Source organism: Eulemur rufifrons, chromosome 30, assembly GCF_041146395.1.
Source record: "Eulemur rufifrons isolate Redbay chromosome 30, OSU_ERuf_1, whole genome shotgun sequence".
Classification (NCBI taxonomy): Eukaryota; Metazoa; Chordata; class Mammalia; order Primates; family Lemuridae; genus Eulemur; species Eulemur rufifrons.
In genome coordinates this window covers 128,366,773-128,390,362 of record NC_091012.1, presented here as the reverse complement: position 1 = coordinate 128,390,362, position 23,590 = coordinate 128,366,773, and the positions used below count along the sequence as shown (strand labels likewise).

At 35.2% G+C, this 23,590-nt stretch overlaps 1 protein-coding gene across 1 annotated transcript in view; it reads right to left on the bottom strand.

Annotated features, from left to right (window-relative positions):
* The window catches only part of RPS6KA3 (ribosomal protein S6 kinase A3), a 100,703-nt gene that overhangs the window by 4,908 nt on the left and 72,205 nt on the right, over positions 1–23,590 (bottom strand). The window contains exons 8-20 of the mRNA XM_069464116.1: positions 22,722–22,759; positions 22,375–22,517; positions 21,691–21,761; positions 14,173–14,261; positions 13,924–13,988; positions 13,736–13,838; positions 12,963–13,087; positions 10,906–11,031; positions 7,782–7,871; positions 5,691–5,849; positions 3,486–3,647; positions 2,413–2,489; positions 1,774–1,891 (exon numbers count right to left, since the gene is read on the bottom strand). Of these exons, the coding sequence (XP_069320217.1) occupies positions 1,774–1,891; positions 2,413–2,489; positions 3,486–3,647; positions 5,691–5,849; positions 7,782–7,871; positions 10,906–11,031; positions 12,963–13,087; positions 13,736–13,838; positions 13,924–13,988; positions 14,173–14,261; positions 21,691–21,761; positions 22,375–22,517; positions 22,722–22,759 (1,366 nt within the window). The remainder of the gene's footprint in view (positions 1–1,773; positions 1,892–2,412; positions 2,490–3,485; positions 3,648–5,690; positions 5,850–7,781; positions 7,872–10,905; positions 11,032–12,962; positions 13,088–13,735; positions 13,839–13,923; positions 13,989–14,172; positions 14,262–21,690; positions 21,762–22,374; positions 22,518–22,721; positions 22,760–23,590) is intronic.

The following is a 23,590-nucleotide window of genomic DNA, read 5'->3' as shown; positions in this document are numbered from 1 at the left end:
TGGATGAGAATCACTGCTCCATGGAGTGCACTTTAAAAAGGAAAGTCTGATCACTGCACTGCTTAATGTTTTAACAGTTCCACAAGACCCAGAGTAAGCCCACAATCCTGAGCATGAGCCACAAAGCCTTTCACGATCTGGGTTCATCAGCTACCCTTTCCTGTGCACCCTGCACTGGTCACATGGAAGGACCCACCTAGAGGCACTCTGCTACTCTCATGCTATCATCACCACCTGTATACATGTGCTGCTCCCTCAGCTTGGGATGAACTACATCCTCCTGCTCCCCAAATCTGCCTGGCAAACTCCTTCACTGCTTCTGGAAAGCTGTGAGCTTCCTGAGATCAGGAATTCTATGTTTGTCACATCTTTAATCTCCAGGGTCTTCATGTATTAAGTACATTGTAGGTGCTCAATAAGGGAAGTACAAAGGAAGCAGGTACCCAGAAAAATGAATTATCTGGTTTAAGAAATTTTATTAGAAAAAGGTAAAGATTAACATTTCACTCTAAATGCAGTTATAAAACGAAATATTATCTACACAGACATTAAACTGGTCAACTGAAGCTTCATGCTCTATGCCAACAGAATCTATATACATTTTTGACATGTTCTATTTGCTTATACAATCACCTCAACTAAGCTTCCACCCCTAAGAAAAATCAGTAAGCATTTTTACTAATATGCATCTTCTTTATCTCCTTTATGTTTTTCTTATTTTAAAGTGGAAAACTGTACTTTTTTTAAAAAAAAGAATTTTCTATGAATAAAGTGAAAGTAGAGCAGAGTTGGAAAGCAAGTCAGTGCTATTCAGGGGATGGCAGATCTTCCAGTGAGAAGGGCTCTTCAAATTGATTTCAAGCAGATGCTATAAAACTATGCCACTGTTTACTGTGAAAAAGATGAGATCCCTTTCTTTAGAGCATGAATCAAAAATAGAACATGGTGTAATTATTCTAGAGAATGAGGGTTTTGAAATCAGATATTTAGTTTGAAGCACCCACATGTAACTGGTATGTTACCATGGAAAAGTTCATACTGAAATTCTGGGCTTTGGTTTCTTTCTGTGAAATGGGGATACTACTACCTACTTCATAGGGTGTTATGAGGACCACATGAGCTAATTTAGGTAAAGCGCAGTGTGAGGCACACAATAGACAGACAAATCATGAAGACTATCACTATTATTGTTCATCATGTTCATCAGTAAGAAATAGCTTTAGATGTAGATAGATAACAAGGCCAAACCAATGTCATCTGGGAAAGAAACAAAATAATTGGTCTATTTTCGAATTCAAGTTATTTGGTAACATCACTTCAACATACTAAGTTTTTTTTTTTTTTTTGAGACAGAGTCTCACTCTGTTGCCCGGGCTAGAGTGAGTGCCGTGGCGTCAGTCTAGCTCACAGCAACCTCAAACTCCTGGGCTTAAGCGATCCTACTGCCTCAGCCTCCCGAATAGCTGGGACTACAGACATGCGCCACCATGCCCGGCTAATTTTTTGTATATATATATTTTAGTTGTCCATATAATTTCTTTCTATTTTTAGTAGAGACGGGGTCTCACTCTTGCTCAGGCTGGTCTCGAACTCCTGACCTCGAGCGATCCACCCGCCTCGGCCTCCCAGAGTGCTAGGATTACAGGCGTGAGCCACCGCGCCCGGCCAACATACTAAGTTTTAAACAAAAGTTTTTAACTGATAGTATTTCTTCTCACTATGGATTATGAAAAATTATTTTCTCAAAAGCTAGTAATTAGAAGCCATTCTTACCTTTGCTGTGTCTGAAACAGAATTCCAGTAACCACCACTGAGTGAGAATTTTCCACTACCTATTCGTGCCAATATTTCCTCCGGTGTATCATCGGGACCATTTGCAAATGGAGTGTAACTAATTTGTAATAAAATTAAAATGTTAGTGAGCAAAATTTCTTATTTAGTTGCTAATCTTTATATTTATTCACACTGTCCAAAAGTACTCTGAGTAATTTAGTTTATGCAATGCTTTATTCAAATCTACCAAAGAGAAAAAAATATCAATAAAATGAAGTTCCATAAAGCACCAGGTCAAGGTTTAGGTTATAAAACATTAGACTTAATATACAGTAATATAAATATTTTAAGATATGACACATTCTAGAATAAAGTATTAAAAACTAGTGTATGTTTTTGACATAACAAGAGTATAAAAAAGGTATGGAAAAAATCAATTTAAGACTTCAAGACATTAATAACTGGTATATATTATAAAAAAATCAGTAATGATATAGCTATAAATGTGGAATATAGGATTGTATATATTAGATGAGAAAACATGGAAATATATGACAACATATGGATTAAGAAAAATACCTATATAATTTAAGCAAAATATTGATGAATAAATGCTTACAACACATGGTACATACTCACCCGGTAAGCATTGTATAGAGGAGGACACCAAGACTCCATATATCACAAGCAGCATCATAGCCTTGTCGCTTCAAAACCTAGAAAAAGTGAAAAATTAGTATTACCATACCATTGTCTTTTATGCATATTTCGATAGGCTGTGAACTGAATTCTATCTCTCAAATCAAATGCCTATAAGAAAAACTTCAACAGAATATGATTAATAAATAAGGCAATATATTAATCTTATTCTAGAACATTCTACTACTAATTCACAAATATAAAAATTTAATTTTGGTATTCAAATGAATATTTATTGAGTATTAGAGCACACAGAGGAATATAAAACAAAATGAAGTTTCTTATTTTAATGAATTTATATTTTGCATGGGACTACAGAAATGGTTACAAAAAAACAATGTTTTTAAGAACACACATAACCTAGCACAAATGATTACTTTTATACATATAATTTGATTCACTCAAGCATTAATAATAACCAAGTATTATCAAGTATGAGCTATGATAGATACAAAAAACCCCCTTAATTTCCTTAAAAAAATCAGAAGCTGGCAGGAGAAAGAAACATAAATGGTTAACAATTCAACGTAAGTATTGTAACAAAATTGTGTCTGAAGTGCTGTGGGTATAAAAATGAGGAAGCACTTTATTCTTGATATGGGGAGAGAGGGAAGGATAGAGGCTGGCTGGCTTGTATTGGACCTATAAGTAAGAGCTTAGTAGGCAAAGTGAGGAGATGGGGGAGGGCAGAGGACATTCAAAGGGCAGAGGCAAGAGAGCACAGCAGGCTTAGTGATAGGCAAGAAGTTCGGTGTGGCCAGAACTTAAGGTATGGGATACTAGAGAGATTGAAGGGCTTTTATGATATCTTGTTAAGTAATTTAGATTCTTCTCTTGTAGGCAATTGGATGTCATTGAAGCATGAAACAGGAAAATAAAGAGCAGGCATTTTATCCTAATTATTTGTTCAGTAAGTCTTCAATTAAATCATGTTATAAACTATTTTATATTAAACGTAGCAAATGAGTTTTTAAACATATTGAAATGCTGCAAGTAAACTCTCTCAAAATTACCTCTGGTGCAACAAAATTTGCAGTATAACAAGGAGTCATGAGAAGACCGTTTTCTGCTCTCAGCTGTTTTGCAAAGCCAAAATCACAAATTCGAATAGATTCTGGATTACCAGATTCATCCACATAAAGAATGTTGCTAGGTTTCAAGTCTCTGTGAACCACCTAATTGAAATACAAATTAAAGAGTTAACATTAACAATACATTTCTATTACCAAAAGTTCTTTATTCACAAACTGTCAAGCAATGTACTTAACAAGATGATGAGTGCTGACCTTAAGTTATCCCAACATTATAAAATGCTGATAATGTAAAGCATAATTCTCTAACAGAGACCTGGAGCAAGGAGAAGGAGGAAGAAAGAACAGTGTTTACCTTCCCCCTCTTTGTCCAATTGAGTAATAGGTTTAAGGAGAAATAACCTCTCCCTCCAGGTTATCCACTCATCTAACAATATTTATTGAGAGCTTATCTGTGGAGGATGTGTTCCAAGACCCCCAGTGAATGCCTGAAACTGAGGATAGTACCAAATTCTATATACACTATGTTTTTTCCTACACATACCTATGGTTTAATTTATAAATTAGGTACAGTAAGAGATTAACAATGACTAATAGTAAATTAGAACAATAATAAAAGTTGTGTGAATGTGGTCTCTCTCTTGCTTTCAAAATACTGTAACATTTTCAGACCATGGTTGACCATGGGTAACTGAAACCACAGAAAGCGAAACTGCAGATAAGGGGGGGGACTATTAAACTTCTTTTATCATAAGCTTCTCTAACACTCGTTTTTAGACTTAAGTGTTTCTTCCATCACCAAATTCTAAGTCTATATTCCAATCAATCAAATTATAGTTCCCAACATCCAGCACATTACTTCTCCATTATTTCTCCTAAAATAGTTTCCCAGACTATTTTAAGGACTAATTACTGATGAAGGATTATGAAAAGAACATGGAAGATGACTGCATAAATTCTTCAGTGAATACTGAGTTCTAATAATTTCAAGGTACAATACTAGGCAAATCTTGACAAGCCAGAAGTCAGGAAGCTCTAGAATTAACACATTCCTCTTTTTAAAAAATTTCTCTTTTTAATATTTTTTCTTTCTTCTTAAAAAGGTGTGATTTGACAGAATTAACACATTCTATTTGTTTTAGGGGCAAAGACAAACTGCGAAGAATGCACTGAAATTGAACTTAAGAAGTAATCTTTTGTATACATATCAAAACATCATATTGTATACCATAAATATATCTAATTTTTATTTGTCCACTAAAAGAAATTTTTAAAAAGAAGCAATCTTTTATTTTTTTTTCTGGCTTTCCATCCCTCTTTACTCCTCTGCTGTTCTTTCTTCCCTCTCACCCCTCATTTTCTCCTTTCTCCCCTTTCCATTCCAGACTTCCCGTCTTTTAAAATTATTATTCTTTTGCTGTTTACTAAAAATCTGTATGCAGGAAGAAATGAAGAAAGCATCTACCAGCTAGAAGCCAGGTGCCTACTTGGCCTCATTTGTTTTAAGGATTTCCTTTTATATGTGAATACAGGATTCCCTGGTTCTGCTTCTAACTTCAAGTGGGCCTGCTTTTCAACGCTACAAGGTGACCTAGCAGAAATGATATTATGTTCTCCAGGTAAGAGGATCTCACTCACTTTTTCTTAGAAAGCCTAAGAGTATGATATAAATAAGCTAGAATTTCAAGGTAGCACTTCAGGCTCAATATGTAAAGGAGGACCAGTAGGATAATTAACACAATGCCACACTAGAAAAAAAAATTTTTTTTCCTTGCGGCCATGGTGTTTTATTACAAAAATAGAATAAAAACTTCAAAAACAAAATGATCCTTTCTAATTTAATGAAAAATTTGTTATTTTTTTATTGTTTTCTGTGCATGAGTTATATGCAACGCAATCCACGTTTTTAGAATTAAATTGTCAATATTAATTGTAACAATAAGAACATCAACAAGATTTTCACGAACCAACTGCAGCATTTTGCTTCACGAGGCCCTGGGCTCAAAACTAGTGTGAGTTAATACAACTTACATGGCAGTCAACGTGTTAAGCTAATAGTAGTTACTCTCCATTATATGTATAAAGTAACTTCTACCTCTACCTTTGTAATTTTAGCTTAAACATTGAAAAAGAAAAAGAAAAAAGGTATGCATACACACATACACATTAAATGTTAAAAAGACTTACCCCTTGTGCATGAAGATATTCAACAGTTTTGGTTATAGTGAACAGGACAGCACTGGCCTCTCGTTCAGAGAAAAACTTCTGTCTCAGAATTTTATCCAGCAATTCACCCCCTTTCATAAGTTCTGTTACTACATACACATATTTTCCATCATCATATACCTATAAAATTCAACATCAAAATGTAAAAACTTTTTACGTGTGCCCAAAACAAAGTTTAGCATATTAAAGATAAATTAAAATTCATTTTATATTCATGAAAAATTTTACTTGTCACAACCAATGGAGGATATAAAATTTTCAATTTTATACATGTAAGAATATTAAAATAGGAGTTGATGGGATTGAATATCAGAAAAATATCCAATAATTTCCTTCTGTGGAACTTAATTCAGAGCCATCGAAGTCATAGTATATGAAGGGGCGTTGAACTTTTGCTCTTAGGGTTCGTTCCTCTTCTTGATCTTTTTTTTTTTAATCTATTGATGAAGGTGGAACTGGTACGTTCCTGTGATTTTCCTGGAATTTCTGCAATGGCAGAACTTCTGTATTTTATATACACAGAATGAATGAATTCTGGTTTTGATTACATTGAAAGACAAGTTGTAGACAACAATTAAGTAGGAAGATTAAGGAGCAAAGAGAAATCCCACCCAAATACACAGAAGCATACCAGTGAACTCCTAATATAGAAACAGAAAGCTCACTGATATTTTGGATTTGTACTCCGGGTAATCTCTAACTAAAATAATTTCTTTATTAAATTTCAGTCCTTTTTATTTCCCCCTCACCATAGAGTTACTGAAAATCTTTATTTAACTCCGTAAGAGGTACCAGGTACTGTACAGGTATGTGCCAGGGCCCCAAATATGGAAAGAACAAGGTACCTACCCTCAATTTTTTTTACTGTAGAAGGGAGAAACAGAAATAAATTAAGAGTAAAAAATGTGTTGGACATGCTGTAACAAAAGTCAGGAAAATTTTAGAGACTTTGGAATTTGAAATGAAGGAAGGAGCAAAGATGTAAAAAAAAAAAAAATAGTGACAGTTTAGGGAGTTTCCAAGGCAAGGCTCAGAAAGTATTTTCTACACTTCCTTTTTCATTTTCTTGGTTGTATTCTTGGAGATTATGTTACTTAAAGAGTCACTTAAATTAAACAGCTCCACATTTTAATGTGACTAAGTTAACATTCTCCATCTAACAATGAGCGGTGATAAATTAATCTGAGGAAACTGGAGTTTTGACAACACCCAGATATGGCCTTTGAACCTACGTGAGCATCCCTTGTGCATGAAGATATTCAATAGCAAGAGAGGACTTAACACTGCATAGGGAGTTCACAGCCTTTGCCAATACTCTGCTATAATAAATGCCGGGAGAGACACACGTAGCAGGGTATCAGGACAGCCTAGGGAAAGGATATCTCACTTATCCTGGGGGTGGTGATGGGCAACGCAGGGCTGGCTTCCCGGAGGAAGTAGGGCCCTAGCAAAATCTTAGATGTGTGGTAGTTAGTCAGGCAAAGAAGAAGGGAAATGGTGTTCACAACTGAGGGAACCATAATTCAAAGAGAAGCATGAGAAAACGAGGCACACTCAAAAAATTGTACATACTAGAGCACAAAGCATAAGGTGTGTGAGGAAGTGTGTGTGAAGAAGTGAGAAAACTCCCTAGCTTAAGGGGCTAGGGAGTATGAATTGTACGCAGTGAAGTTACATGGGTAGATACGGGTGTTAGATCTCTGGCAGTAACGTAGAAAATAGTTTGGGGACTCTATGGAGGGTGAGACTAGTCAATCCTGAATATTAATTAACAATAATATTAATATTGAACATTTGGGTAAATGTTCAAATAAATGCAGATATTAACAGCAATAATGTCAAAAATACTTTTCTTCTGAAAGCAAAAGTAGAAAAATTAACTATTTAAACATTTTTCTTGATAAATGGAATTATGCTATATACACTGTTCTCAAATATAACTTTCAAACTTACTATATTGAGTTGTCTACCATATGATCTTTGAAAATACAGTATTCCAAATGTAAGTTAAGACAAGTGATTCAAATGATCCATGTTAAAGAATCTACTTACATCCTTTAGAGTAATAATGTTTGGATGCTGTCCATAACGAAGAAGAATTTCAATTTCTTCTGTTGGGTCTCTCTTGCTTTTATCAATAATCTAAAAGGCAGACATTTATCATAAAATTTCATCAACTATACAGTTATAAACCTTAATTATTTACAGCTACAGATCTTAGGTATTACCATATGTATAATATATACTACATATACTGATAAGCTTTTATCAATCAGTTTTATTCAACTACCTGGCCAGACTGTTTGTTTAATTAGAGAGCCTGACTTTTTTTTTTTTTTTCCTGAGACAGAGTCTCGCTCTGTTGCCTGGACTAGAGTACCGTGGCATCAGCCTAGCTCACAGCAACCTCAAACTCCTGTGCTCATGCGATCCTCCTGCCTCAGCCTCCCCAGTAGCTAGGACTACAGACGTGCACCACCATATCTGGCTAATTTTTTCTATTTTTAGTAGAGATAGAGTCTCACTCTTGCTCAGGCTGGTCTCGAACTCCTGAGCTCAAGTGATCCTCCCGCCTCAGCCTCCTGGAGTGCTAAGATTACAGGCGTGAACCACTGTGCCCAGCCAGAGCCAGTCTTGATATAGATGGCAAGGCTGTAAATTCTAATCCATGAGTCACATTCCCACCAGGTCTCTCCAAGTTTTTAGTAAGTTTAGGGCTTGTTAAAAATTCAAAAGCCTTGAGAAAAGATACCAAGAACACAGTTAACATATCTTTTTTTCTATCCCTGCATGTGTTAAACATTTGGGAACTCAGTCAACTTCTAACCCCTATCAATAGAGATAATTAAGAGCTAGATGTATCTACAACACCACCACTAGCATCTGACTTCCTTTAATAAAAGGCTTCAATGGAATATCCCATTAGTTGCAAGCTACTTATGAAAATTAATTACCAGTTAAGTAGAACATGTTTATTTTGAAGCTAGGCAGAAAGCTACACAGAAAACCACAGCAAGAATTTTACTTGGCAGGAATTAAGTTTAATTATTATAATAAAGCTCTTTAAAATACTAATGTAGCTTTCTAACCCTTTTATGTCAGCTGCTTCTTAAAAATACTTCTCTTAATATTTTAATCTGTTAAAGTAATATTATATTAAAAAGACAAATTTTGCTTTCAATTCATTCAAAAGGTGGTCTGAAACAAATCTATTGGCCTTTGTATATTCAATTTTAAAACAACTCAGTAATTAATGTATTGCAATAAATACCTAAACACTCTAGCAACCTAGGAAAGAGGTTACAACTCTCAGTATGAGCTCAGCCTTCTATCTGAAATGGATTTACAGTTGATCCTTTAACAACATGGGTTTGAACTGCACAGGTCCACTTATACATGGACTTTCTTCCACCTCTGCCATCTGTGAGAGAGCAAGACCAATCCCTCCTCTCCCTTCTCCTCCTCAGCCTACTCAATGTGAGGATGATGAGGATGAAGACCTTCATGATGATTCACTTCCACTTAGTGAACGGTGAATATATGTTCTCTTCCTTATGATTTTCTTAATAACATTTTCTTTTCTCTAGCTTACTTTATTGTAAGAATACAGTATAAAATACATACAACATAAAAAATATGTGTTAATTATGTTACCAGTAAGGTTTCTGGTCAACAGTAGGGTATTAGTAATTAAGTGTTTGGGGAGTCAAAAGTTATATGTGGATTTGACTGCATGGGGGTCAGTGCCCCTAATCTCTGTGTTGTTTAACAGTTGACTATAGTTGTAAAGCAGTTCTGTATTTGGAGAACAGGGAAGACAAATATATAGGTGCTCAATGTAATCAACTGCAAATGATAGTGTGGAATTAGGCAAAAGGGTAATTTAGAGGAGAGGTATATGGAATAGACATGCCAATTCTAGAGATGATCTGAGACTAGTCTTTCGAAAACCAGAACACACTGGGAGGTGTTATTTTTGACAACATTGATCTGTTAATCTGAGCCCAACTTATATTATATCTATACTTGTACTTGTGGACCTCAAATATGTAGTAATTTCAGTAGAATCCAGCTGTGTTGATATTGGTTTTATGGTTCTAATTAAAGTCACAAGAATCAACAAATAACCTTAGAGATATTCTCAAGGCTTTGGGTTTACTGCTCCTGGTTCCTGTAATTCAAAGGAGGCTTCAGGACATTTCTGCTTTTTTTTGATGTGTTTACGGAGGCAAGATACATCCTTAAACTGCCCACCAAATACATTATTCCTTTTTTCTCCTTTTGTGTAAGCAATTTGAAAATTTCTATGTGTCCCAAATTTCAACAAGAGCAATGAATAGGAGAATAGCAAATTAAATGTATTGCCATGGCTCATCCTTGTATCTAACAGAAAGCCTTATAGACACTGATGACTTTTTTTTAAAGCAATTACATCCAAGTATAGAATAGTGATAACAATTAATGTCACTCTCTCACTAGCTAAACATGAGCTGCCTATATTTATTAACTAGTTCTAAGGTTCAAGGTAAGTTGAAACCTTTAGATATTACTTGAATTGCTTGAGATTGGAAAGCATAGGTTTTTATTCCAAGGAGTGAAAAGGCAGAGACTTCAATATAGTATTTGTTCACGTATAACTAAAGGTTTGAAATTCAAACTTCATCACAGAGTGAGGTGCCTTGATTTTGGCTTAGAAAAGTCTGTCTTAGAATATCTGATGAAATTAAAACAGCTAATGTTAATAAATTTTATGATAGCAGTTTTTGCTCCTTTATTGGTTCCCAGATCCTTTTAGATGTGAAGAAAGGTATGAACATTTTTTCCAGAAAAAAGGTAAACATACAAATCTTGGCACACAATTTTGAGGAATTTCCTGACGCCCTGATCATAAAATGGGGACTTTTGAGAGTAAAAGAGGTGCTTTAAAAATCATGCGAGGTGCAAACTTGTACTGCCCTGGACAAACTGGATGTATAATCACCTTACCTTTAACCCACAGGGAAATCCATGGTTCTAGATTAAGATCTCTCAAGATAACTAGCCAGATATTTAAATTTACCTTAACTTTTTATAACAAAAGGCACTTTTATCAAAGAGAAGAATGTAATTTTTATCTGGTACTGACATGCATGAATAAGAACTGTTCAAGCTGCATTTTAAATTTAAAAATATTTACCTTCACTGCAAACTCCATATTTGTGGCCTTATGTATACATCTCTTGCAAACAGAGTAGGAGCCAACTCCAATATCTTCTTTTACTTCATATCCATCAGTAAACTGAATACTGTTCCTGTGCAACTGCTACAAACAAAATTATAAATTGATGAAGAGTTCTGCAGTGCCTTTAGTGCGTTTCATAATAGGGGAACCTGTTATTCAGCATGCATCGTTGATGTTAACTATAAATATAAATGAATATCAGCAAGAATAAAAATGAGTCTTTATAGCACCTATTCTTCTACAAGTATGTATTTTAGAAGTGTTTGCAATAAAATGTGCAGTAAGAAATACGCCTTTCAAAAAAGCTTATGTTAAAAAGACAAACTGAATATGTATAGCAGAAAAAGCAGAGCTATTGGATAAAGAACCTATAACTTTGTGATTTAGCTCCATTTCACTCCCCAACCAGCTACAGGTTTTTGAAGCACCTTTGCAAATGAGGAGAAATTGGAAACCTCTGGTATAGAAGGAAAAGATTTAGGAGGATTCAGTATTAGAACATCTGGATTCTTGTCTCAGATGCACTACTTATAGGCCATGTAACTTTGAGCCCGTGTTTTCTCAGAGGGTAATGGTGAGGATTAAATAAAAACAATGTATACGTTGCAAGCAGTATCTGTTATTATTTTGGACTTTTAGTAGCCATGCCCTCCTTTCTTCACCTTCAAGTCACAGCTTTATACAACTTCTGCTAAAGAAGCTGTTCATGGATTGATGAACAGCAAATTACTGGTTCTTTAAACAGGCTGAGGTAAGTTGTGTTGCCCATGGCTATACTGATATGAGATCTCCATGTCTATGAGCTTGGAAGGGGTTAAAACTTGAATTCTGTCATTAAGTTTGTAGTTTCTACGTTATGTACAGAATTTATAATTTAAAAACTTGCCATACATTCATGTGCTTGCATAGTAAAAGGGACAGTCTTTTTCAACATGAGCTTTGTTTGAAAATCAGAGTTTAAATTGGTCTTCTAGAAAGTGGAAAGCAAGATGACTGACTCATGAAAAAGAACTTTAGAGCAAAAGCAACTTAATCAGCAAGTAAATTCAAGCACTAATGATACCCTAAAAACAATTCACTGCTTCAAAAGATATATCTAGTTCCCTCTATAATTACAAACGTGAATTAAATTTATCTTTCTATGATATTAGTATGAGAAGAAAGAAATCCAATGGTTTCTACTACTTGCGTTCCTCTAACAATATTCAATTTACTAGTCCAGTCTCCTGTTACAAACATACACCCACACCCCCCTAGAAACCTGCTTCTTCTATGGCCTTTACCTACTTTTTCTCCAACTCTGATGAACAGATGGGATAAAGAGGTAAGGGGTACCCTAAGGCAGCACCCATAACCATTTCTTCCTAATGATGAAAGGGGCTCCAGAAGAATAAGAACACAAAACTTGGAAAACTTAAGATTTGAGTTTATTTCTTATATCTTTCTAAGGCAGAGGTTGCCACACTATGGCCTGTAAGCCAAATCTGTTTTTGTAAATAAAGTATTACTGGACACAGCCATGCCCATTTGTTTATGTATTATATAAGGCTGCTTTTGTACCGCAAAAGCAGAGTTGAGTAATTGTGACAGAGATCACATAGCCCATAAAGCCTCAAATATTTATTATTTGACCCTTTGCAGAGAGTCTGCTAATCCTTGTTCTAAGGCATCAAGAAACCAGGAGACCTCAATTCATCATAACTGACCTGAGAGAGGCAGGAGATGAAACAAACTAGGCACGATAAACATTTTGAGGCCCAGGAAAGAAGAGAGACAAGACAGTGATAGTTGTCTCAACTCCCTTAGAATTCTACTTTCAAGTCACATAGGTATCCAGGATTTTGGTTCTTAGAACCTTTTCAATAATATATGGAAGAAATTTCTAAGAGTAACATTAATGATATAAAATGTATTTTAAACTGCTTGGAGTCAGCAGAAAAAATCTAATTATTCACATAATGAATTGTATCTTAAAATATTTCAAATTTAAAATTATTTAGACATCCACTCACCTGAACAATTGAATGTACACCAACTGTCTGCATAGCTTGGCTTTCATCATCTGAGGTAATAGCAACAAAACTAAACCCCCGAAAAAGCTGATGTGCATTAGCACTAGGTGGAATGCCAGGTGAATCTGAAAAGAATAAGAAATTACTAAGAAGATTCCTTTGAAAGGTAATTAAGGAATAAATGTTGACATTATGACTTTTCTCACTTATTCTGGAATTCTATTTCTCCGGTACTCAGTATATACCTCTTGGCTGTTTAGGCTATTTCAGTGAGTCACCGTATTGGATCTGTCCTGATCACTCACTGCCACCACAACTCTAACATCCTAGTCCCTCAGAGCCTAGAAAATAGCTCATTCATTTGAAGAATATAATAAATCCATGAATTACTGGGATAATGGTATTTGAAATTAGCACTGTCCCAAAGAACTTCCTGGAATGACGGAAATTTTCTTTACCTGTGCTGTCTAATATGATAGCACTAGCCACATACAACTACTGAGCATTTGAAATGTGCCCAGTGTGACTGAGAAACTGAATCTTTAGTTTTAATTAATTAAAATTTCATTTGCCACATATGGGACAGAGCAGCCCTAAGTGATAACCTAACGTTATGCCTCCTAGTTGGGAGGGAGATACAAGGTTGAACTATAGCAAATTCAGGAGATTAGAAGATAACATAAAGAGTTATCCTGAAAAAGATTTTCTGATTGAACAAGGAAAAGAATGTACTCATTGTCTTACATATTTAGGGTTTCACATTTTCTCCTTACCTTTGGGAGTTTTTGCAGTAAACTCAGGATCAAAATAGAATGTATCTTCAGGCCTGCCAGTTGCAGGTTTAAAAGGTGGATGAATTTCTCTTCTATACAGTTTCTGGAGGAGGAAAAAAAAAAAAAAAGACTTAGGCATGGGTTAATTATAAAAATATATTTCAAGTAAGTTTTCATTCTATACTTACATTCCAGTCTATTGTTGAGAAAAATGAATGTCTTTTGATTTCTTCAACTCCATCTGGTCCTGCACCTATCAAAAATTGGTTGGTAATTTTATTTCAAGGGAAATGTGTGTATATATATTGTTTAGTCTTTGCTTTTAATACTTGTCAAAATATTTAATAATGCCATCACAAAAACAAATATCCACCCTCCCCCCAAAATCAAACACCAACAAACACACACAAGAAGACAAATTAATTAAAATTTTTTACCTAATCTGTTTGCAGGATTTCGTTTGAAAAGCATTCGTAAAAGACTCTGGGCTTCAGGACTCAAAAACTGTGGCATCCCAAGTTTGGCTCTAAATAATAAACCACATAATAATATTTTATTTTTTGGAAGCATCTGTACTTTTATTTTTAAATATTTTTAAATTAATTTTTTAAATTTTGGATACTTGTGGATTCACATTCAGTTGTAATACATAATACAGAGAGATCCCCTATGCCATTCACCCAGTTTCCCCCCAATGGTAACATCTTACAAAACTATAATGCAATACCACAACAAGGATATTGACATTGAGACAATTCACTGTCATTTAGATGGCTCTGGTTTTACTTGCACTTATTTGTGTGTTTAGTTCTATGCCATTTTATCACATGTATGGGCTCCTGTATGAATGTACCACAGTTTGCTTAGCCATTAATCTGTTGAGGACATCTTGATTGTGTCTAGTTTCGGGCTATTATGAACAAAACTACCGTGAACATTCATGTATAGGTTTTTGTGTGAACACATAATTGAATTTTAGTCCATAATCTTCTAATGAACTTTTTCATTTTTCAGAATTTTGCAAGAATGCTAGTGTGAGATCATCTGAGTCTTAGTTCTGGCTCTGTTACTAAGAACTTTGAGACCTTGGGAAAGTCAAACTCTTTGGGCCTGTTACCACTTCTTCATAAGCAAGGGGATTGGATGCTCCCAAACTGTAACCTTGGAACCCTTTCTCAAAAGGAATTTAGGAAACCCAACATTTAAAACTGTTAAGAGAACATGTGCTTCATATGCCACTTTTTCCTTCCCATTCCCTTTAACTGTAGGGAAGGGGAATGGGTGAGAAAGAGGTTTGTGAAATATCAAAGACTCCGTGGCACACAGTCTGAAAACCACTGGCCTGGGTGAGCTTGAAGGTTTGCTTCAGCTCTAATATATAATTTTATTGTTTTTCCAAACCTACAAATTAAAGAAACCAATGATCCCGTAAGTATGACAATAATAATAGAGCTGGGGAAAATGGCTAGCAGAGAAATTCCTATTTCAGAAATAGATCCATTTATTATTCAGTGAGTTGTTACTGAATTTCTATGTGCCAGACACTGCTAAGTGCTGAGGATACAGAGATAAAGATAGATCCCCATGGTCAGTGGGGAAGATGGACAGAGATACCCTAGTACATTAGGAGACAAATTCAAAAGAACATATGCAAAGAGTGCTAAGGGAACAGTAGGGGATATCTAATTTAACACAGGAGATTGTGAAAGGCCTTAAAAATGCTATCTAAAGGCTAAATTAGGCGGGTGCGGTGGCTCACACCTGTAATCCTAGCACTCTGGGAGGCCGAGGCGGGCAGATCGTTTGAGCTCAGGAGTTCGAGACCAGCCTGAGCAAGAGTGAGACCCTGTCTCTACTGAAAAAATAGAAAGAAATTAGCCAGACAACTAAAAATATATACAAAACATTAGCCGGGCATGGTGGCGCATGTCTGTAGTCCCAGCTACTCGGGAGGCTGAGGCAGAAGGATCACCTGAGCCCAGGAGTTTGAGGTTGTTGTGAGCTAGGCTGACGCCACGGCACTCACTCTAGCCCAGGCAACAGAGTGAGACTCTGTCTCAAAAAAAAAAAAAGGCTAAATTATTTGGCCAGTGCTCCCTCAAATTTTAGTGAATAACATTAATCCCTCGAGATATTTAGCAACAACAATAAAAAATATTTCATGGCCCAATAAGTTTGTAGAATGCTATCTACTTACTTGTTGGACACATAGAATAAAATTTGCTGCATATAAAAGGCTGAGAAATCCAGAGTAAAGAAGTCAGTATTTTCTAAACATTTGTTTCCAGCACCTCTTTTTCAGAGAATATCTGTAACATTTTGTACAATTAGGATTCTGTTGAACAAAACTGAGGAAACACTGCTATATTAAGTAACAGGGACGTAGCACAGGTCTTGAAACAGTGGACTAACACGACCAGATTTATTTTCAAGAAGGTAACTCCAAGGGTAGTAGACAACAATGTGGAGCGAAAGAGTTGGTAGGCATTGTATGTAGGAGCATGACCCAAAAGTGTGGGTAAGAGGTCACCATGGCCTGAGCACAATTCAGTACAATTCAGAGTAAGGGCCGAACAGTGAATAGTTCTGAGATAAAATTTGGGGAATACTTGGTTATGCAAGAGAGAGGAAGAAATCAAGAAGGATTTCCAGGTTTCTGGCTTGGAAAGAGGGTACATGGAAGAGCTGCTAATTGGGAATATAAGATGAGGATAAGAACAGCAAATAAAGATAAATTTAGTTTAAAGATATAAAGTCATGTATGAGATATGTTTTGGGAGAGCTGGGCAGGTGAGTAAATGGAAATCTAGGTAGAAGAGCATTTAAAAGGTTGTCAGAAAAAGAATAATTTGGGCATTAAAAATAATGAATGTAGTTGGCTGAATCACACTGATTACCAAATCCCATGAGTTCTTTATAGTACAGCAAGAAAAAGTAAAGTTAAAACTAACATAAAAACTCAACTCCTTGGACACCACCCCCGCTGGAAGTAACTAGGGCTCTGACAATTGGAAACAATTAAGAAAAGAATTAAGTATTTATTCTGTCTTTCTTGGATGAGCCTTATTTCAAGTAACTGGCCCTAGTTGATGAGGGAAAGTTCATTGTCTCAGAAAACAACAGCTAATAAATGAGGAAGGAATAATAGTAACAGAAAAGCACCATTTTTGAATTCCTTATACAATAATTTTTTCAAGTAATGATTATCAATGGATGAAACCATTAGATAAAAGACTGACAAGGAATGTACAATGAGGAAATGAGCTGCAACCACTGAAACTTATCACTTAAAGCGGGGGCAACCAGGTATTGTAAGGCTCCTGATATAATGTGATAGGGAGCACACAGTACAAGCTATGAAATAATCTGCCAAAAAAGTTTAACCAAAAATCGAACAGGGGAGCAAGTTACTAACACAAGGAGAATAAAAAAGTTTCCACACTCCTAGGAAAATACTAATTGTTATGTAACTATGGTAACAAGAGAAGCACCAGAATTTGTCTTAAATCCTTTCAGTTGGTTTTAAATCCATTCAACTAGTCAATGACAACTTGCCTGGTGAACACTTTTGCAAACCAACCATTCAGTGACTGCTATTTGTTTCTGAAAATTAGCCAAACAGGAATGGACTCACTCCAATAAACACACCTGAGTGCCAAATGATCAATAGTCCCACCCAAATAATCCAAATAATCACATTCTTACAGATGATGTCAACCCCACTTATGGACCTGAAAATCTGCCAGTTGTTGAACTCCACCCTTCCCCAAAACCGTGTGCAAGATCAGTGGTCTACTCTGATTAGAGAGACTCTACTGAATCAGCATCTCTCTCCTTTACCATGGTAAGCAATAAAATCAGCTTTCTGCTTCCACCCTGACCCAGATATTGAGAGGTGGTCTTCTCCTCTGACAAGATAAATTCAGAAAGCAGAATTCTTGAAAACAACTGACCTGTTTTCTACAGGTAAATGGCACGGGGAAAACAGGGGCAGACTGTTCTAGATTAATAGAAGCTTAAGAAATACAACCAAATGGAGTGTGTAGACTTGATTTGGATCCAACTATAAAGACACAGTTTTAGAGAAAATATGAAAAATTTGGTTAAGGATTGGTATTAGATGATGATACCTAAGCATTATTACTGGTTTTGTTAGATGTGGTTATGTAAGAAAATATCCATATTTGTAGCAAGGCAAACTGAATTAAGTAGGTGAGAAATGACATATCTGGAATGCGTAAAGTATTTCAGTAAAAAAGAAAAAGGAAAAAGAGGAATAGATGAAGCAAATATGGCAAAATTTTGATAACTCTTAAATCTGGTTGATGGGTATGTGAGTTCATTGTATTATTCTATTTCTGAGAATTTACATTGGAAAATTTTATAATTAAAAAAAGAAAAACGGGCAGAAAGAAATGGTCAAGCAAAAGAGACCCAGAGCAGAACGGCTAGAGAGGCAGAGCAGATGAGAGTAGGAAAAACTAAGGAGGGAGGGAATGGCCAACAATGTCAAATATTTCTCAGACACCTTTTTTAACTGTCCTATCTAAAATGGCTCCTTTCCTCTGCTCCTTCCCTCATACATTAAGGGGTCACTATTAGAACAGAGTACCTTGGTTTATTATCCCTATAGGTCCTGTTACTATGTGAATTTATCATATTTGTTTAAATATTAATTCCTTGTCTCTCCCACTAGAATGTAACCACTGTGAGATCACTGAAAATCTTCTACGTCTTATTCACACTGTATCCCAAGTATGCATACCAAGAACTTGATCATCTGTTAAATGAATTGTATTAATGAATGGTAAGGAGTCACTTTTCTGACAACCTGCCACTGGTTTTAGCAACCAGAAGACTACAGATAACTGTAATGAGAGCGCTTTCAGTAGAGTGGTGGGGATGAATGACAAACAGGCTGTGTAATAAAAGAAACCAAAAAAGTAGTAAGAGAAAGCATAGACTACTCTTTAAAGAGGCTTTGTGTTGAAAGGATGCAGGAAGATGGTGTAGTGACTTGAAAGAAAGGCCAGGTCAAAGAAAGGGTTTGGTTTTTTCAACACTAGAAGTGTTTGTTAGCTGAAAGGAAGGGACCAAAGTAGATTGAGCGATAAAGGTTCAGTAATGAAAGTTCAGTGAACATTCATTTATGCAGCACATATTTTAAAAACTTTATTGTGTAGAATAACATAACATGTCAAAAAAAGCCCCGAACAAACAAAAAGAAAACACTCAAAGTACACAGTTCAATGATTTACCACAAAGTGAATAGTCATCTAGCCAAAAAATATAACATTGCCAGAACTCCTCATTCAATGTAACTAACCACTTTCCTTATTTTGCCTTGGGCTTTGACCATCTAAATATGGACCCTAAAAACTATGTTTTAGTTTTGCTTGCTTTGTAAACTTTATAAATAGAATCATACAGTATTTATTCTTTTGTGTCTGAACTTCCTTTCCTCAACATTCTTGTGAGATTTATCCAAGTTGTTGCATGTAACTGTGGTTTGTTCATTTTCTTCGCTGTATCGCATACTACGTCCACGGGCCAAAGGGCTCAGACTGTTTTTATACAGCTCTTGAGTTAGGAACTGTTTTATGTTTTTAGAGGATTGGAAAAAAATACAAAGATGATTATGTGACAGAGACTGTGTGTGGCCTGCAAAGCCTAAAATATTTACAGATTAGCAAATGCAATAACTGCTGTATTTGACTGTATGATTATACCATCATTTATTAAACCATTCCACTGTTAATGATCCAGTTTCCACTTTTTGGCTATTACAAATAATGCTGCTGTGAACAGCTTTGTAGTTTCTTGATGTGCGAGTACCTACTAAATAGATTCTTATAAATTGGGTACATGCCTGAAAGTGGGATAAGTAGATGAGTGTATACATATATTTGTCTTTAGAAGATAATGACAAAAACTGCTTTATAAGGTGGTTATACAAGTATTTATATTCCTTCCAGCTATGTATGAAAGTTGCCCCTGTTCCACCTCCCACCAACATTTTGTATTGTCAGTCTTTTTAATTTTAGCCATTCTGGTGAGTATGCAGTGATAACTCATTGTGGTTTTAATTTGCATTTTCTGATTAATGAGGTTGAAAATCTTTTCACAAGTTTTTTGGCCACTGAATATCCTCTTTTATGAGATCCCTAAGTCTCTTGCCCATGTTTTTATTGAGTTGTCATTTTCTTATCGATTGATTGAAGTTTTTGACACAGTGGAGATGATTTTTATAAGTATGATGTAAGATAGGAATTGTTTTATTTTTTCTATACAAATATTCAACTTTTCATGCATGATTTATTAAGAAATGGCTGTTCTTTCCCTACTGCTCTACAATTCCCAATGGTTGTAAATTAAGTGTCCATATATGTGTAGGTCTGTTTCTGGGCTCTCTGTTCTATCGCACAGGTTTATTTTCCATACTTATTTCAGTGCCATATTGTCCTAATTACAATTATAATAAGACTTGATCCCTGGTAAAGCAAATATTCCCATCTTGTTCTTCTTCAAGAGTGTTTGAGCTCTACTTAGTCTTTTGTATTATCATATTAGAATCAGTTTATCAAGTCCCACACAAAGAAAGTTGTTAGAATTTTTATTTGATTTGCATTGAAACTATAGTTTTGTCATCCAGTATGGTAGCCACTAGCTACATATGACTACTGAGCACTTGAAATGTGGGCAGTCCAAATTATAAGTGTAAAATATACAGTGAAGCTCAAATGAGTATGAAAAAAATAATTTACAATATTTCATTAATCATGTTTTAACATTGGTTACATGTTGAAATAACATCTTGGATACGTTGGCTTAAATAAAACATTATTACAATTAACTTTAATTGTTTCCCTTTACTTTTTTTTTTTTTTTTTGAGACAGAGTCTCGCTTTGTTGCCCGGGCTAGAGTGAGTGCCGTGGCATCAGCCTAGCTCACAGCAACCTCAAACTCCTGAGCTCAAGTGATCCTCCTGCCTCAGCCTCCCGAGTAGCTGGGACTACAGGCATGCGCCACCATGCCTGGCTAATTTTTTTCTATATATATTTTAGTTGGCCAGATAATTTCTTTCTATTTTTAGTAGAGATGGGGTCTCGCTCTTGCTCAGGCTGGTCTCGAACTCCTGACCTTGAGTGATCCACCCGCCTCGGCCTCCCAGAGTGCTAGGATTACAGGCGTGAGCCACCGAGCCTGGCCCCCTTTACTTTTTTAATGTAGCTACTAGAAAACAAAATTATATATGTGACTCACATTATATTCCTATTGATCTATAGAATCAACATCTTTACAATGCTGGGTCTGTATTAATGTGAACATGGCATATCCTTCCAAGTTGTTTTGGTCTTCTAAGATTTTCTTTAAACAAAATTTTCTAGTTTTCTCCATAGATGTCTGCTAGATTTATCCTTAGGTATTTGATAATTTTTTATACCACTGTAAATAGTATCCTCTTTTAAAATTCCATTTTCTTTTTGCTCATATACAGACATGAAATAGGTTGCTGTTTATTGACTTTGTATCTGAATTTTGCTAAACTCTTATTAATCCCAAGAATTTATATGATGACTGGTTTTTCTATGGACACAATCATGTTATCTAAATAATGATAATTTTATCTCTTCTTTTTAAATCTTATACTTTACTTTTCTGCTTGTCTTACCATACTGGCCAGGACCTCCAGGACAATGTGGACAGAAGTGGAATAATGGGCATCCTTGTTAAATTTCAAATCTCAAAGGTAAAGCTTTCAGTATTCCACCATTAACATGAAGATAATATGAGTACTCTAAATCCATGTAGCTTGTTCATATTAAAAACATGTAATATTGATGAATTTCTTAGTTATTTCTTATACTACAGCCAACACTCTAAAATCTCATTTTTTAGTTTGAAGCATATATTTTAAAATCTCATCAAAACATCTACATCAGGGAGTACTTACTTAAGAATCATAGTCATTGTTTCTTTTCGATCTTTTCCTTGGAAAGGTAGTGTACCAGTGAGCATCTCAAACTATAGAAAGGCAAAATAATCAGCAGTTTTAGCCAGTAAGTATAAAATCTTAAGGCCAAAAGATTTTTAAAAAAGCACCATCTTAATTATAACCAAATCATCTAAAATTGCTACATAATAAAACAAGTGATTCATATTTCTACCATATTTATTACAGAACTTCTTGATAATTACTAAGACAATTGAGCTATATAGTTCTTTTGCAGAAATTAATCACATTTTATATAGCAATTTTAAAGTATAGATATGTGAAAAATTTGACAGATGTGCCAATTTCATAAGAACTTATTTTATTTTTTAGGGTCACTAATAGATTTCTGGACCAGGTTCTCCCAAAGAGTAAACACCATTAATGCTTTAGATTGTTATTATTAGCAGAAAATCAATGGTAATATATTTTTCCCTTTCAAATTAGGATGAGATGGAAGCAACTAATGGATTGCATAGTCCTTCTACACTGCAAGTAATAATTTTTCTTGGTTATTTATTGCATATACTATAACATACAGAAAATAAATATACCAGCTTTTCTCTTAGAACATTTACTTCTGATTCTCATTTAACAAACAAAATAATCTCTTTCCCCCCAAAACCCCCCAAACCCAAACCTTACCATTAACACACCAAAAGACCACCAGTCAGCACTCTGAGTATGACCTCGACGATTAACTACTTCTGGAGCCATATATTCCACAGTTCCACAAAAAGAATATGCCTTCTTTTCATGGTCAATAGACTCTTTACTTAGGCCAAAATCTGCCAAAATAAATATTAAATTCATAAATATCCTACAGTAATTTGCACATGTAAATTTTAAATTTCGAGTTCCAACATTTATGTTAATTATGAAAAAATTTGAACCCAAGTTTTTAACACAATTTATTACTTAATATTTGTACCATAATCAACCTTAAATGAAATGATATAGAGAAGAGAGTATTTTAAAATGAGGATTTTTACCTGTTAACTTGATGTGACCTTCTTCATCAAGAAGTATGCTGAAAGAAAATAAAGTGAGAAAATCTTCTTAAACCACTCAATAGAGATTTATAGAAGCTAAAACTGAAATTACTTCCTTAAGCATCAAATCACCACATTTATTCTAAAACATTACTTTAGGTTGTGAATAAGAAGGCAAAGGTAAAGGAGGAATAATTATGTTTTTGGATATACATTTATAACAACTCCCAAAGGCAATGCCTTAAACTTGTATTAATGAGCCAGGGGTGCTTTAAAACTATTAGGAAAAGAACCAAACAATCCATACTCTTCTAATCTGCTTTTTCTAATGCTTTTCTGCAGAGGTGGCCTGACTAAACCCCCTGGGAGCTTGCATAATAGACAGAGGGTCCACATGTCTAAGTCATAAGCATTAGACTTACCATTCTCTTGGTCATTTTTAAAGTATCTGACTCAATCATTCTTTCCTAAATTTTTTCCTGACACGACCTATACAATCCTCTTCTCCTCAACACACTACCTTCCCCATACTTCTTGTTTTCCACTGACCCATCCCTTCATTGTATACATTCTTCAGTGTTTTCTCTCTTTCTAAGTAACTGTGAGCCCCTAGAAGGTTTGACCTTATTCATCTTTATAGCTCAGTGTCTGGCAGAGCACAGTACAAATAAGAAATGTTTGTTGAATGAATGAGGCCAGACTGCAAAGGGCCTACAAGGCATTCAAAATAGTATAGGCTTCTTCCCAAGGACAATGGAGACCATAAAAGGTGTAAATGCATTTAAGGTAGAGATAATCAGATCTGCAACTTTAGAAAACAATTTAGAGAGAACATAAATGGCATTTAGTGAGTTTGTTACGATAAAGAA